The sequence below is a fragment of the Jaculus jaculus genome, chromosome 1, assembly GCF_020740685.1.
Source record: "Jaculus jaculus isolate mJacJac1 chromosome 1, mJacJac1.mat.Y.cur, whole genome shotgun sequence".
NCBI classification, from domain to species: Eukaryota; Metazoa; Chordata; class Mammalia; order Rodentia; family Dipodidae; genus Jaculus; species Jaculus jaculus.
The window spans coordinates 67385980-67403854 of record NC_059102.1 but is presented as its reverse complement, the minus strand read 5'-3'; the positions used below and the strand labels follow the sequence as shown (position 1 = coordinate 67403854).

The 17875-nt window shown below is 39.7% G+C and overlaps 1 protein-coding gene across 3 annotated transcripts in view; it reads left to right on the top strand.

Annotated features, from left to right (window-relative positions):
* Gna14 (G protein subunit alpha 14) overlaps positions 1-17875 on the top strand; it is a 235370-nt gene that overhangs the window by 109895 nt on the left and 107600 nt on the right. For all 3 annotated transcript variants that reach the window (XM_004653091.2, XM_045155638.1, XR_006638196.1), the window contains exon 2: positions 17273-17457. In XM_004653091.2, the coding sequence (XP_004653148.1) occupies positions 17273-17457 (185 nt within the window). The remainder of the gene's footprint in view (positions 1-17272; positions 17458-17875) is intronic.

The following is a 17875-nucleotide window of genomic DNA, read 5'->3' as shown; positions in this document are numbered from 1 at the left end:
ACAAAAAAAGAAAAAAGAACAACATAAACGCTAAAGCTACCCTTTTATGGAGGTATTTCCTCCTATGAGTTAAGCATCTATGAATCACTGTAACCCTTGCCCTGCTGGTGGGGGAATGATTTTACACCCAGTTTTCTTCTTGTACTGTTGAACCAGACTCTTTCCTATCACAGTTTTGGTTGCTTTTGACCAAAAAAGAGGTGTTATCTTCCAAAGAGAGCCTTTAATGTGGTCATGTTTATTCCCTAGTAACTAATAGTTCTTTTTGTTTGTTTGTTTTTTTAAGGTAGGGTCTCACTCTAGTCCAGGCTGACCTGGAATTTACTATGTAGTCTCAGGGTGGCCTCGAACTCATGGCAATCCTCCTACCTCTGCCTTCTGAGTGCTGGGATTAAAGGTGTGCACCACCACCCTTGGCTGACAATTCTTTTCTTAATCGAATGTTGTTTGAGTAATTATGAACTGTGAGTGTTCAACAAAATGTCCAGAATACCTGTACTTGTTTTAGAACATCAAAACACTCGAAAGAGCAAGGTGGTCTTCTCCAATTTCACTGCAGTGTTGTTGATATACACCATGTTCTGGCAATTTTCCCAGTGAGGCAGATTTGGTCATTGGGTCTATAAATTTGGAGAATATATCTGGCTCTGCCAGCCTACTATAATATAATTCAATCTATTGTATGTTTCTCTCTTGGACTTTTAATTTCTATTTTTTACTTCCTTGTTTCTTTTCCCATCTCCTTTCTTGTACACTACCTGATTTGTCTGTCTGTTCTGGTATACCTAGGAATTGCATCAACCATGGTGGGGCTGCTATAGATGAGCCTTCAAGGTTCCACTGTCTTATTGCTACCTTATCCACAGCTCACTTCAAAATGAAGAGTTGTAAGAGAGGGGTTCATTGCTTTGAAAGCATGCTTGATAACTAAGATTGGAAAGAAAAGATGTATGGCATTAATGAGATAAATGCAATGTTAAGTCAAGCTCCTGATTTAGAAATTATGGGGTTGGCTGAGAGAAAGTAGAAGAATGTTTTAGGGTGGCTTAGTTTATTTAAAATTTTTTATTTAGCATACATAATTAAATTAATGAATAAGAACCAATGGACATAACATCTCCTCAATTAACTGGGTATAGGATTATTTTACTTTTTTTTGTTGTTTGTTTTTTTGAGGTAGGGTCTCACTCTAGTTCAGGCTGACCTGGAATTCACTCTGTAATCTCAGAGTAGCCTCAAACTCTCGGCGATCCTCCTACCTCTGCCTCCCAAGTGCTGGGATTAAAGGCGTGCGCCACCACACCTGGCACTATTTTACTTTCTTATGCATAATTGACAAGAATAAACACTATATCCCTACTGTGCAGTGTTGCCAGTTCTAATGTTTGGTGACGATGATGACAACATGAAAGTGTGAGTGGTGTGTGTGTGTGTGTGTGTGTGTGTGTGTGTGTGTGTGTATGACATTGACATATCCAGAGCCCTAACTGTTTTCTGTGCTGTTTCCAGATAAGGGCATCAGGAGTTTATGCCAGGGGAAACAGCAGGCATGACTATGACTTGAACACAGGCAGCCCCCCCCCAACCGAACAAGTTTTTCTCATTACTTTTTCATGTGCTACACAGTAAATACTATCTCGTGCCAGCAAGCATTCCTCTGAATCAGTCTTCTTAGCCACAATATCCCCCCTTATGGATCCACTATATAAGAACTTATTGTCTTCTGAGCATTTTAGTTTTTTCTGATTGTGTACAGCACTCTAGCCACCGTCTCATTACAGTGTTTTGGGCCACTTATCCAATGATTTATTTAAGTTACATAACCCCAGAATTGGAAGTTCTGCACTTCAAATCACAATCAAATATAAAATCACACTGAATGATGTTGATATAAGCTATCATATTTAGATTATATTGCTGTTTACAAGAATAAAATAGGATGGCTGCTTTCTAATAACTGCTGGCACTGGAACTGCTGTCAATATTGCCCTTCCTGTAGGCAACATGTGAGGAGATACTATGGCTTTAATTTGTACCCTCACTTTATAGTGATGCCACATATTCTTGGCATGCCTACTTATATTTTATTTTGGTGATAGCTTTTTTTGTACTTTTTGCATTTTCTATTGATGCTCCTAAAAATTAATTTGTAATATTTCTGCAAGTAAAGATTATAAATGTTATGTTAAAAAGGCTTTTCCCTAGCAAGGTCATTATTTTCATGACATGTTTTACATTTTGTTTATGTTAAAATAACCTGAATTGCCCCAATGTGATAATAATAAGCAAATACCTTATATTCTTGAAAAATAATTAATTTTTTGCACATAGATCTTTCAGGTCGAATCTTTCCTCCTGTATGGCTAAGGTCTAGTCCCAACACTACTAAAATGCTACTTATGAAAGTAATATTTCCCACAGAATGTTCTCTGAACATTGCTTTCATTACCTTCTTCTCTCTACATCTTGCATATGCAGGCAAAGTAGTAATTGAGATTTCACTAGTAATAAAGCTTTTTTCTAAATGATACATAAGAAATATTAACTTCTTAAAACTAGTTTGGAATTTTAATATACTACTTTTTGGGGAACATGTTTTTCTAGTGAACCACATCATCTCTTGTGTGAAAGGGAATGGTCTTCATCTGAGTTCTCATATTGATGCATCAGACCTTTGAAACCCTTTGGGAATCACTTGCAGTTTTTTCAGCTTGCATTATGCTACACACCTGGATGGCAAGGTTTCTACTATCTGATACCAGATGCAATGAAAGTTTGAATTTTCTTAGTATGGACATTTCAATATGGTGCTTAACAAGACTAATTATAGTGGACTCTAAGTACCTGTAAATTCTTTGGTATTAAGAGAAACCAAGGTGAGCTGTGCGTGGTGGCTCACACATTTAACCCAGGACTCAGGAAGTGGAGGATCATGAGTTCCACACCACCCTGAGCTGCGTAGTGAGACTCTTGTCAAGGTAAACAAAAATGAAACAAGAAACTAAGATGAGTTAATGCTTTTTAAGTGAATTCTTGTTTCTTGGATATATCTGGCTAAGCAGATACAGTCTTGGTTATTCTGGAAGAGATTGCCTTGCCTCTCTCTTGTGAATTGGGCCCATTGTTGCTTTTGTTCCCTTTATGCTGTCAGAGAACAATTGGTCTTTGTAAACTGATCTTGAACTTGTTAAAGGAGCAGAATATAATTTCTATAAACATATGCCGTGACAAGAAAAGAAAATACATTTCACTAGAGAGTAAAATATTACAGTTTAGGACTAAGAAAAGTTTGTTTGCTTTTTATTCTAGTTAACAAAGTCCACCAACAAACCCTTTGTTTTATGCCTAAAACCCAAAGCATTAAAAAAAAAATGTACAAAGCATCTTCTGTCACATTTTCTTTCTAAGTCTTTTTCTTGGGTTTACTCATCCCTTAATTTCTCAAAGCCTCCATGTCTCTTTCACTTTTCACTTTAAATTCTCCACTGAAACAAAGGAAATAATCTCCCAGAATTGACACCTTCTTTTATGGAACCTTTGCAAAGAATTGATTGCTTCTGATGCATTGTTTTATGTCAAAGTTGCATTGCAAACATTGTCATTCTAAAATGACCCCAGATGCCTCCTACCAAATAAAACAAGAAGAATGAAAGCTGTTAGCTGATGAGATAAATGATCACCATGACACTAACCTTTTTTCTTTTCTTAAACATGCTGCTTAGATCTGATAGGACAATCATCTTTTGGATGAATTTGTTACTCTTTCTGTGTGGAGCTGGAATTGAGCAGACTTTATGGGTATAGATGAGAAGATCCCATGAAACAGCCACAGCTTCATCTAGCAGCCGCTTCACACCCTCATGGCCTTGTGACATGGGGCCATCGGGAGAGGATGGTTAAGCGTGTGTGTCCCTGTCAAGCTCCTACTTGCTCTAGTCTCTTGCCTAGTTTTTGCAACCGGCTTTGAGGCACTTGGTGGGAGCTGGAGGCAGGATTGCAAGCCAGTGGTTCACCTGATGGCATAGTCCAAGTAAAGGAAGTTAAAGACCTTGCAGGACAGAGTTACAGTTGTTAAACATTAGTTCATGAGTGAAATAATGTCTTCTAGGGACCTGGAATAATTCAGGTTTTGAAAAGAGATGAAGAGGAAGAGATGGAACTAAGGCTGTAGAATGTATATCAACCATCCCAGAATAGGAATTGCTGCTTTTGATTTTTAGTGAGTTGCAAACATGTACTTTTTGTATGAAGTATAGCGAAAACTTGTCACCTAACTTTCCAAAAAGGTTAAGCTCTTTTTCCTTTAAATCTAAGAAAGAAATAATCTAACAATCTATATTTAGGGTGAAGAGGTAGGAAGACTAAGTGGATGTCTTGGGAGCATTCTTTACCCTGAAAGTCAGAATTCAGTTGTTATTCTCATACATGACTGAGAGAAGAACCTGAGCTCACAGTGTCATGGCAGTTAAGGGAAAATTTTATGTCTGATCTTGAGACCTAATGAGACTAAACTTCCAGTGTGTGAGGCTAACAGTGGAAACAACATTTTAATATGTGAACTTTAACCTGTATCTAATTTTGTTTCTCCTGTAGACCACCTAACCTTAGCAAAATCCTGCCAAAGTCATCTCATTCTATCTTTCCTTTGGTTCTGTTTGTAGAGTTTAATGTGTTAAACCATTGTCTAATGATTCCATTGCAGGAGAATGAGAGTGATTTACTAGCTTCTTGGAAGATCATTCAAATTCATATTTATTGGTACCATCAAATTGATTTTACATTTTGTAGTAACACATGAATTTAGAAGTTAGGTGTCTACTACAATGGTGGTTATTTCATGGAGGACATTGCTTGTATATATAATCATATGTCTTCACTCTTGATCTTCTTGAGCATTATACCTAATCCAGAATATGAGCTAACTTAGACTAAACTTAGTGCATTAATCAACAATTCTTACATGCTTGCAAAGTCTCTTTCCGCTCTTAAAAACCTGATACAAAAATGGTGGTTTTATCTGTTTTTAGTCTACATTCTTTAATCAAATGACTAAAAATATTTGTTGCCTACCATTTTTTAATCAAATAACTAAAAATATTTATACCCAAACATACCAGGCTAGGAGCACATGACCTGGTAAAAGTTAGAAATAAGCAAATCTTGCTGTTGCTATTTATCTCTCCCAGACTGAGTGCATATTAAGCCAGAAAGGTATTAGACATTTGTATCTGCAAAAACAGATGCAAAGTCCTGACTAGTGTGCACTTAGTACCACTCCACCCTCTGAGCAAAGAACTTTATAGGCACTCAGCCACCTACACCCTTCATGACATCTGTCTCTTGCCTTCTCTTTAGAACTATGGAAGTGCATACCTGTGGCACACTTTTCTCTGAGGATGGATTGGTGAAGGGCCTATATAAGCTTGAAAAGTAAACTTGGGGTTATCTAGACAGTGATATTCCAGGATCTTGAGTACTTCAAGCAAGGCTAGAAGCTGAGGAGAAGACATAAACTGTAAATAAGCATAGGCCCTTGGATCCTGTGACCGACTTGATCCCTTGAGTGGGGAGAGGATGAGAAAGGGCCAGAGAAAGGCCTTCTGAATTTGGGTTCCTTTGCCTAACTTTAAGAGAATACTGTGACAAACCTAAAATATAGGAACAGTTACAGGATATTGTCTCACTCTCCCTCTTTTTTTTTTTTTTTTTAAGACATCCAGCATTTGAAGCTATGTTCTGTTTAGATATTGGGTTTGCTGTTGTGGGACAGTACAAAACACAAAGCTATTTTTAAGCTAGTTGTGGCGGAAGTAAAAGCTGAACTGAGATTTTCAAAACAACTGATTATTAAGAGAAAATGGTTAGGCTATAGTTGTCAAGGAGTGGAGTTGGAGTAAAATAGAGCAAAGCGATAGTTCTAGATGTGAAAGGTGGTTGATTTGCAGTCTTGGCATCTCAAATAATGGAAATTAAGGCCTGGAAAGCATAAATGCTTTCTGGGCTCCAGTAGGTACCCCAAGTTCAACCTGAGATTGTTAGTGAAAAAATTGAACGTACACTGGCATATAGATGCAAAAGCTTAGTAACCTGATTGCTGACCCATCCATACCCCTCATAAAGTAAATTGGTTAAGAACATTTCTTCACATAGATAATAAGTGTGAGCAGAAAACTTATGAGGACAATTTGTTAGCATGATAGTAAAGTCTTTATGGAGTTTACAAGTACAACAATGAAAACCTCTTCCTTTCATGCTGGAAGATAAGAAGGTTTGTTACATTCAGAAAACATGGAGGAATTCCCTGTTATTCTCATTAATTCTGTAAAAGCATCCTACTAATTATCAAATCAAGGGCTCGAGAGTGAAACAAGCACATTGCTGGGCTACATGGGGCTAGTGCTATCTCCCTAAATTAATGATAGGTCTAGAATCTGTGTGATCTTCTTTGGAAGTAAGGTATTTGTAAATGTGATCAAGTGGAGTTCACAGTGAATGTGAGTGGACCTTAAATCCAACATGGCTGGGTCCTTATAAGACTGGTGAACTGTGAATGCAGGCATACAGGAAAGATGACCATGAGGAGACAGAGATGCAAGTTGGAGCTATACTGCCACAAGCCCAGCATCATCACAGATGGTCACTAACACTAGGGGCTCCAAGAGAGGAAGGAGTGCTCTTTCTATGTGAGAAAGCACATGCCATCTTTTGAAGCCACCAGTGTGTGAGGCCTTGTAGTAGCGCTTAAGAAACAAATATAGGCACCAAATTTCTCATTTCTCTAATGTTAGTTGATGTCCTCAAAGGTTCTAATTGCTTTAGCTTTGCCCCTCAAATGCAGCATGTCTCCCAAACCAGTACATTGGCTTCTTCCTCTGCATCTCCACAGCTATCTTCCTTATGATATTTCTTTGAATGTATATGTGTATATGCATGTGTGTATACAGGTTTGTTTGTATGGAGGTGCACATATGCATGCAGGCCCACATGCATATGTGTGCACATGTGTGTGGAGGTCAGATATTGACATCTGGTGTCTTCCTCAATCTTTCTCCAATTTATTCGTGGAAATAGGATCTCTCACTGAACCTTAATCTCACCAATTCAGCTAGACTAGCTAGCTATTGTGCCTTAGGGATTCCCTGTATCTGCTTCTCAAGTGCTGGGATTACAAGTGTATACCACCATGCCTAATGTTGCACATGTACTCTGGGGATCCCAACTCAGTGCCTCAGGCTTATATAGCAAGCTCTTTATCCATTGAGCCACCTCCCTAGCCCATCCTCCTTACAATCTATCATAACTAATGTGAGAATTGCTGTCTACAATGCAAAGTGATAATACTTCTCATAACAAATGCTGATGATATGATGTTATTATACCTGTTTAAATGACAAACCTGAAGTGCAGATAGTTAAAGCAACTTGTCTGAGATTATACTATTAAACAGAATATTTTTAAAATTCAGAGGTAGTAGCTCCAACCTCAAATTGCAATAATTGCTGTGTTATACTACCTTTTCTGTCTCTCTAAAGCGAAGGCCACAAGGACATGTCTGTATTGTTGGATGAAACAGTAATCCTCAGATCATTCGTCTTTGATTCCTTATACCTTGGAGGATATCCCACCAATTGATGAAAGAGCAAGCAAGCAGGAGAGTGAGAGGACACACAGTAGAGCTTATTTATTATAACAGTAGAATTTCTTTGGTATATTTAATTACAGTTTTTGAAACTACATCAGTTTGGGTTTGGTGGAATGTATTTTTCCTCCACTGGAGATAGAATAATAGCTTTCTCATATCCAGGTCTCCTTTAGCAGAAAAGATCTCCTTTGCTAATGTTTCCCTGCTGTCTATAACACTGTAGATAACTGGCCTTTGTGGTTCAGCTCATTTTGTAGGAAAAAATACATCCCCTCACTATGAGAAACATGGCAACTTTTGCCACAAATCTTTTATTGAAAAGCCCAAGTTGTTTTTCATGTGGCAGTTATATGAAAAGGACATTTAGTTGTTCATGGATTTTTTAAAAACACCCATGTTGTCTTTTGAAGCAATGGCATGAGTCAAAGTACCAGAGATGGTTGTAATGTCTCTTTAACTTGCAATGTGGTAGAGTTAGGCTTAGGTTGACAGGACACCTTTGAGAAAAAAGGAGGTTGTTATTATTAATTAGCCCAAGACAATGCGTATCATAGTTGTCTTGGGCATGCAGAAAGTAGTTATCCTGGTTATATTATTGTTGTTATTTTGAGGTAGGGTCTCACTCTATCCCAGACTGACCTGGAATTCACTAATATCAGGGTGACCTCGAACTCAAAATGATTCTCCTGCCTCAGCCTCCCAAGTGCTAGGATCAAAGGTAGCACCACCATGCCCATCTACTCTGGTTATTTTAGCCCACCACTGAGAAAGGATTATAGGCTCTTAAAAAAAAATCTTCTAATAAACACAGTGATCTTGGTGAATGGTCTAGAGATATGTTAATTAGCTTATGTCACAATAAGAAATGCCTGAGATAATCAACTTATAAAAAGAAAAGTTTGGAAGCCTGGCGTGGTGACACACGCCTTTAATCCCACCACTCAAGAGGCAGAGGTAGGAAGATCACCGTGAGTTCAAAGCCACCCTGAACCTACATAGTTAAATCCAGGTAAGCCTGGGCCAGAGTGAGAGCCTACCTTGAAAAAATACAAAACAAGAAAATAATAAAAAGAAAAGTGTAGGCTGGGGAGAAGGCTTAGCTCTTAGTCACTTGTTTGCAAAGACTATAGGCCTGGTTTCAATTCCCCAGCACTTTCATAAAATCAGATGCACAAAGTCAAGCATGCATATAGAATTCATTTGCAGAGGCAATAGGCCCTAGCATGCCCATATTCTCTCTCTCTATCTCAAATGAATAAATAAATAAATAAAACTATTTTTAAGAAAAAAAGATAAGGCTTTTTGTGGCGGAGGTCTTAAACTTTTAAATGATTCAGTCCACAGAGGTTGGGTTCTGGTGCTTTTGGACCCATAACAAAGTAACACATATTGGTACCAAGATCATGGCAGAGAAAGGCAGAGAAAGAGGGAGAAAAATACAGGGAGAGAAAGAGGAAGAAACAACTGAGGTGACCCAAGACATTTCTAAGGGCACACCTCAATGACTTGAAAACTCTTCACTAGGTTCCACATCTCAAAAGGTTCAACCACCTTCCAATGACACCAAGCTGTGGACCTGAGTTTAATATATGGGCCCTTGAGTGTCATTTCTGATTCAAACTGTAGCATTACATCATGTCCCTCAGAATGTCATCTCCATTTCACCATGTAAGATGCATTCAATCCTTCTCTCACTCTGTATTCTTACCTATTCCGGCATTGCTTAAAGACCCATCCAAAGCCTCCTTTATCATGCAAGGCAGACTCTAATGTAAGTTCCTATTTATGACATCAAAACACATTACCTTCTTCCAAGATACAGTGATAAGACAGGCATAGGGCTAGCATTCCTATAGCAAAAGGAAGAAATTGGGACACAATAGAGATCAGACCAAAGCAAGAGCAAAAGTCTGCAGGGAAAACATTAAACCCTGTAGCTCCCTGTCTAGCACCAGGGCACACTGTGGCATGATATGAGCACCAAAGAGCTTGGGCAGCCCTTCCACTATGACCTTGCTGATAGCAACTTGCACGGCTGTTCTCTAGGGCTGGTTCTGCTTGCTGCCTGCAGCAAAAGCTGTCTGACAGACATTTTATATTTCTCCTTGTTGGGATGTCCATTGTACATTTAGCTTTACTTTTATAGCTCTACCCTTGGCCTTGTCAGGGGCTGCTTGCTTGGATCCTGACCCTGACATGCACTGTTTGGCCTCCCAGGCCTTCCTGTGTAATCCTGGTGGAAGTCTCTTTGACACCATGACTCTTGCATTGTGCGTGCTTGCTTGCAGAACCAGCATCATAGATGTTACCAAGGACTGCCACCAGCTCACACAGAAACTTGGGGCTTCTTGAAACATGTTTTGCATGGTTTGCACATGTCTTGATGCTGAGTAAAAGGAAACAAATACGTAGGTACTGTTGGATATGCGCTGTGCCCTAGGTTTCTCTTTTCACATGGAAGTCTTTGAAACTAATTTTCATTTCTATGCCTTTGAGCCTATAATGGCTTTCCCTGATTTCTGAGATGCACACCACTTATCTTTTCTAAAACATATGGTTTCTTTTTATTGGTGATAATTTCTTTTTTTTTTTAATTAAATCTTTTATTTGATAAAGAGACAGACAGAATGGGCATGCCAAGGCTTTCAGACACTGCAAACAAACTCCAGATGCATGCGTCACCTTATGCATCTGGCTAACATGGGTCCTGGGGAACTGAACCTAGGTCTTTTGCCATTGCGGGCAAGCGCCTTAACAACTAAGCCATCTCTCCAGCCCAAGATATTTTTGAGTATTGCTCCTTTTACACTACTTCCAGAATCTGTACCCCTCCTTCCTTTCTACTATTGTTCCTTTTCTGGTCTGACCCTTCCTGCATTGCATAATTTAAGTGTCTACCTACTGACTCTTCTTGTTCTTTTTATTATTAGATATGGACATACTTGGTATGTAGAGAACACATGTTGGTACCATTCTTTCCCTCCTCCCTGCCCCTTTTCTGAAGAGGACTTCCTCACTGGGAATGCACATCAACCCCATGGGGATTGTGGGTCATGCATTATGGGGCAGCACTTGGTTGGGGGGGGAGAGGCAATGACTCTGTGCAAAATATCCCAACTGTGGCTCTAACAATCTTTCAGCCACCTCTTCTACAAAATTCCATTAGCCATGTTGGGTGCATTTTAAGTCTATTTCGGTGATGGGCACTTAGGAGCCTCTGGATCTCTGGTTTGATAGGTATTGAGTGTCCTCAGTGTCTATCTCCTTCACCCTTGTGCTGATATCAGATTCACTAAGACAGCAGCACTCTTGCTCATTTCCCCAATTCCTCCGTGGTTTCAGCTGGGGCCGGGGTGGAGTGCACTGGGTCATTTATCTCCTCAGGTCCAGGTCCCATTTTAAAAAAAGCAGATTCTCCAGTGAAGAGTGAAGTCAGCCTGGTTAAATGGAATAACCATTATTAATTTAGAGAGAATTTGAAGGGTATATACCCTCATAGCCCAAGATTAGTGGCAGCTTGACAATGGAAAGCAGAATTGTTATCTGGATATAATTCTGACTTGTTTCCCCCTTCCAGGTATGGTTTCTGTCCCACTGAGCAGATCCATTAGCCAATCCAAGAGCAGTTGGTTACCCACCATGGCTGTGTGCCACACTGTGCATGAGCATCAAGTCAGGTTGTTTGCTTCTGAGTCACTTAGACTTTGAGTTGCTTGGACAGATGTTGGCCACTTTCCCCTGGTAGCTCGTGTAGCACCTTCCAGCACTAGGTGAGCTAATTGACTCTTCTTGTTCTTGGCCCTGATTAGAGTTATATTCCTAAAATATCAGCCAAATCATACCATTTCCTTTTTAAAATATTTTTGTTTCTTTAATGCTGGGGAGGCAGAGAGAAAGAGAGAATAGGTATGCCAGGGCTTCCAGCCACTGCAAACAAACTACAGCCATACGTGTCCCCTTGTGTAGCTGGCTTACATGGGTCCTGGGGAATCGAACCAGCATCCTTAGCCTTTGCAGGCAAACACCTTAACCACTAAGCCATCTCCCCAACCTCATACCATTTCCTTGCTTCAAATCCTTCATTTCTTCCTCACAGTTTCCCTGCCTATCAAAGTTCTTTAACAATATAAATTTTCCTGTTATGTCCCACTCTCCAAGCTTTACGTGGGCACTGGAAAATCAAACCCAGAGGTGATAATTTCTTTAGTAACCACAGTGTTCTTGGGTCCATCTCCACATATACTGCTTTTCTGGTCATGCTATGATTTTTTTTTCAATTTTTCTGCTTTGCTCTTCTTTGCTCCCAACTGTCTTTAAAAATTTGGCTAAAAACATCCAACAACATGCATGCAATAGCCTGAGTGCTATGCTGCCCATCAAATAGGTCAATCCATTAGTCAGCACCAAAATCTTGGGAAAATGACAAAATAGCTGATTTCTTTGCCATGATATAACAAGAGTGAGCTCTAAACCAATTGCTAACAGATCCTTCGCTTCCACCTAAAGTTCATCACAGTAGCCTTCCCTGCCCACCATTCTGTCAACACCTGCCTTCTAAGTTCACAGCAGAATCATCCATTTTGCTCCACTTACAACATTTTAGTTTTGTCTCAACTTTGCTCTTCCACACTTACTCATATTCTTCCCCCGAACCAATTCAAAGAACTTTCCACATAACCTAGCGTAGTCATATCTCAGTATCAACTTTCTAGGCATCTCTTTCTTTTTGATTTTTAATTGAGAGTTTAAGACATGAATTTCAAATGGGAAAGTGTGGGGGTGGGGAGGGAGGGAATTACCATGGGATATATTTTATAATCATGGAAAATGTTAATAAAAATTTTTAAAAAATTTAAAAAAAAGACATGAACATATTGTAATATGATCATAATCCCTTTTCAGTAACTTCATTATTCCCCCTCCCCTGCCCAATTCCAATTAACCCACTACTTTTTCTATTCAGTCCCTCTTCCACTTTGATGTCTCATTCTCTTCCCCCTTACTCCATCATCTCTGTCAAAATGTTTATGAGCTCAATATTGCGCTGGTCTTACAGAGGTTACAACTTCCACTGTGAGGTCATGGAGGCACAAGTCCCTCTCTGGCTGAAGGATACTGTGCCAAAACACTCCTCCCCATCCACTAGCTCTTATATTCTTCCTGCCACTTCTTCTGCACGGTTCCATGAGCCTTGAAGGACATGACAGAGATGTCACATGTAGCACTGATCTCTCACGATTGGCGCTTAGTCTCTAGGTGTTTCTTACTGCAGTCCAGATGATAACTGAAATGAACCATCACAGATGTAAACTGATTCTTTTCCCTTCTCTGTGTTCTTACATGTTGGTCCAGAATCAAAAACCCTTTTGGGATAGGGCTCCCTCATATCTAAGTAAATCCTTGGTAGCCTGATACCAAAACTTGTCTTCCAATCAAAATGCTTCCCTTTCATGTGACACAATGTCTCCTCTGAGCAGAAAGGTCATTCTCCTCCCATTCTGTATAGGAACAAGTGAAAAAGTCCTCACAGAGATGCCAGGAGCCAAGCAGCATGGGCCCAATCTGTTTTCAAACAGAATCCACTGACACGGGGAGAAATTCTAATTCACCCAATGAAATCCTCAGTTAAAATTACTCAGTTTAAATCATTAACTATTTTCATTCCAAAATCATATTCCCGAGTTTTCATTTTACATTTCCCAAGTGAATAAGGAATTATATGTTCAGTGTGAGCATGTTGAGTTTCTGCTTAGAATGGGTGAGGAAATCAGTCTTGGGCTCTGACTTGACCTGATCCCTGCAGTCCAGTCACAGCTGTCACTACAGAAAGCATGGTTCCGTCCTGTACCTTGGCCTCTCTGTTGCTTACCCCACCTGCTGCTGGACCCATCTCAAATACACCACAGTTCCACAGGCTAAAGGAGAACATTACTGGCGTTGCAATCTTAGCACAGGTTGGAAAGAAGACTGTTTATTTGGGAAAATACCAAGCTATCATGGGAATAGTGTATAACAACATAAGCCTGAATTCAGACCCAGGCCCAACATTAACAAGCTGAGCAAACTTGCATGGCCTATTTAATCCTTTGGATTCTCACCTTTTCTTTTGGAAAAAAAATTTTTTTTTTTTTTTTTAAAAAGACAACACCAACTGGGTTGTGTGGCGGCTTGAGTGAGAACAGGAGAACCTCTCTAAATGGATTCCTTGTCTTCTTGACCTTGGCCTTCCATGGTGTGTGTCATTCAGCCTCTCTTCTTTGCTGTTAGCCTCTCTTATTTTGACTCACATTTCATATTCAGCATTTTTATTTTTGACAATTTTTATACATGTATATAATTATTTTTTATCATAATCCCCTCCCGTTACCTACTCTTGATCCCCTTCTTGACCCTCTTCCACTGAACCCCTTCTTTCCCACTAGCCTCTGTTCTATCTTGATGTCATTTTTTATTTCATGTGTGTGTGTGTGTGTGTGTGTGTGTGTGTGAACCACTAAGTTTAACTAGTTAACTTGCATGAGCACGGGAGAGGGATTATATACTATAGTACCTGGATCCTACCAGCGGCTATACTACTGCAAAAAATGTCTCCTACTCCCTCAGCAACCATTAATAGCCAATAGCTCTTTAGGGGGGCTCCAGTGGTTGATGGGCTCAATATTGTGCAAGTTTTGTGCACATAACAACAGTTGCTATGAGACCATGAATGCAATAGTGTCACAAGAAACTTTTTCCCCTGGAGAGTTGCGAACACATGTCTTCTCCCCAGCAAGCATTCAGATGACAGACCAAAGGACAATTATACCCAAATCAGTTTTGGTGAACCAGTGAGTTTATTGGGTTAGTTACAGATCAGGGTGAGAGACTGCTTACAGGAGCAATGGAAGATTTGAAGGCAGCTGCATCACTGAAAAGCCTGCTCCAGATAGGTGACACCTCCCAGGAGCTGCCAAGATTTAGAATTCAGTGTGTGGCTGAACTTCAGATCTGTTCCCACCAACTTAATATAACTAGATCCCTTTGGATCATGACCCAGGCTTTCTTCTCCAACAATACAGTCTATCATTGGAGTTCAAGTGAGCAAATCTCAAGTCTTTTCATGCTAACTATGTGAGCTTGCAGAGATTACATAACCAGTGAACCTCAGGATTCTCACATGCATGATGAAGATAGTAGCACATGTTTCTCAGAGTAGCTGTGAGGATTAAATGAGATGATTGATAGAGTGAGCAGCAGAGAGACTACTTTAATATTTGCCATTATTAGGACACACTTGCCACCCAGAAAGAGTCAGTGAGGATCAGAGCAAGGGTCCATTAGGCCATTTCTATGGTTAAAGACATCTCAACCACATGGAACACAGGAGCTTGAGAGAGGATATTGGCGTATCTTGTATGATGAATGGTTCAGGGAGTTAAAATCAGATCAGGCTTTTTTTTTTTTTTGTCACTGTTACATTTTAAAAACTCTGGAATGTTATTCTGCCTTACAAAGAAAGGAAATTCTGACATATGCTACAACATGGATGAACCTTGAAGATGTTATGCTAACTGAAATAAACCAGATGCAAAGGGACAAGGGTTATATAACCTGCTAACATTAGTATCAAGAGTTTTACAGAAGCAGAAAGTAGAAGGGTGGTTACTAGGGCTGGGATGGAGTTTTAGCTTTGCAAGATGAAGAGTTATGAGAGCTGATAACATTTAATAAACATGTGTGCAATATCAGGTATCATACAAGGTAACCAGATAGCCATTAAGTCAAACAAGCATGGCCCCTACCTTTCTTGGTAGGGAGACACAAAATAAAACAGGAAGTCACAGAATCTCGCAGCCTCTGAGACAAGAACTACAAAGAGAAGTTCCTGGCACCCTGAGCGCTGGGGCTTGACCTATTCAGGCCAGGCAAGGGCAAGGGCAAGGGCACAGACAGGCAGCAGGAGGGTTGAGTGGTCCAAGACGAGCCCAAGGAGTCAGACCTGAGGGAAAGGCAGTGTGACCAGAGTGCAGAAGGTTGACAAAAAGGCTGCTAAATGCAGGTGGCCCAGCCCACCAAGACTTGCTCTCATGAGGAGGAGTTTTGTCTTTTTCTAGAGAAGGAAGAGAGACCACTGAGGTTTGATCAGGAGCAGATTTGTGTTTTGACAAAATCAGTCTGAAAGAATATTTGTGTTTACAAGGAATATTAATAATTTTATCTCAATTGGTCTTTTGCAACAGGCCTTTCCCTGATTTTTTTTAAGGCCCTGACAATAGTACACAGGAAGAACCCAAATTTTATAAGCTTAATTACACATTATATTCAATTTAATAACTGTTCCACCTTCTATCCTGCCTTGGAAAACAGCTTTCTGTATGTAAAATGTGAGAAAAGATGTGTATAACTATGGTCTTCCTAAAACTGAGTCAACAATGTATCAGAGATAATGGAATGTGATGATAATTGCCCAGTCTGAGTGTTTTACTGGACCAATGCGAAGTAGATGAGAATAGAGCTTTCATAATTAATTAAAGTGCATTTTAAAGGGTACAACTTAAGTCATTTTAGTTCTGAGATAGCATCTCCTTCAACTCAAGTTGTAGAAACTTTATTGACAACTAAACTATTCATGAAATTCCTTAGGCAATACTTAGATTTTGAAATGAATGATGAATACAACACATTGTGGTAATGAGATCTCATATGATTAATTATATTTATCTCAAAAAGTATTAAGAGGGCTGGAGGGATGGCTTAGCAGTTAAGGCATTTGCCTGCAAAGCCAAAGGACCCAGGTTCAATTCTCTAGGGCCCACATTAGCCAGATGATAAGGGGGCTCATGCATCTGGAGTTCATTTGCAGTGGCTGAAGGCCCTGGCATGCCCATTCTTTCACCTTTCTCCCTCTTTCTCTGTTAAATAAATAATTTAAAAAGTATTAGGAAATATTTTAATTTCATTGTAAAGATCTCTGTATTTTTAAGATTTTTAAAAAATATATATTTTTTATTTAATTGAGAGAGGATGGGTACACCAGGACCACCAGCTACTGCAACAAACCAGATGCATGTACCACTTTGTGCATCTGGCTTACATGGGTCCTTGGGAATCGAACCTGGGCCCTTTGGCTTTGCAGGCAAGTGTCTTAACCGCTAAGCCATTTCTCTAGCCCAAAAATATCTATAATTTTTTGACTACAACTTTACTTGTATCTGTGAGCAGAATCTGAGTGGCAGAAATGTGGAGGTTTGGCATTGTATTTTTCTGTATGTCTTGTCTCTATGTCTCTGCACATTTGTAAGCAATGGAAATAGTTAATGTAATATGTCCCTTGGTACTATGGGCAGGTGTTGTGAGCTCTGAGACCTTCCTGAGCTACAAATTAGAACACAGAAACAGCAGTCATATAGACACTTGGGGTGGTGGTCAAGAGTCAGGTACATGCCCTCAGTGTGAGCAGCAGTAGAACCTTCAAATACCCAGGACATTCAGGCACAGGTGTCTGTTGTTGCCTTGACACAAGGCAAGGAAGGTGGGAGGCATTTCCAAGTTGACCCAACCAGTCTGTTCACTTTGATAAGAATTAAGGTTATCAAGTGTTCCTTCCGGAGTCTGATTACTATTCTTCACTTGCATTTTTTTCCCATATAGGAACTGGTGAAAGTGGAAAAAGCACCTTTATCAAGCAAATGAGAATAATCCATGGTTCTGGCTACAGTGATGAAGATAGAAAGGGGTTCACAAAGTTGGTTTACCAAAACATCTTCACTGCCATGCAAGCTATGATCAGAGCCATGGACACCCTGAGGATACAATACGTGTGTGAGCAGAATAAGGTAACATGCTTGAGAGTATCAGCTCCATATATCCATACATACTTCCTGCTTGTGTTATTGAACATCTTTGAACACAAAGGGCTGCTAAATGTTTTGGTCTGATGCCAAAGCCATTGAACTGCAGTTCAGTAGAAGAGCTACTGAAAAGGAGTGTGGTGAATTTAGTTAGCTCTGTGCTCTTATTTCACAGGAAATTTTCTATAGGAAATGGTGTCATGCTATTTTGGTGTCCAAGGATTCAAAATTCAGTAGTTATTGAGATTGCTCATTTCAGGCACTGGAAAAGGAAGATGTATGTGTTTTCTCTTGGAGCTGAGGGACTCAGTCTTCAGTGGAGAAATGGAGATGTTGGCTTTATAATGACCAGTTTTGATTTTTTAAGAATTCCCAGCCTCAGGAAATATTTTCACTAATGTGC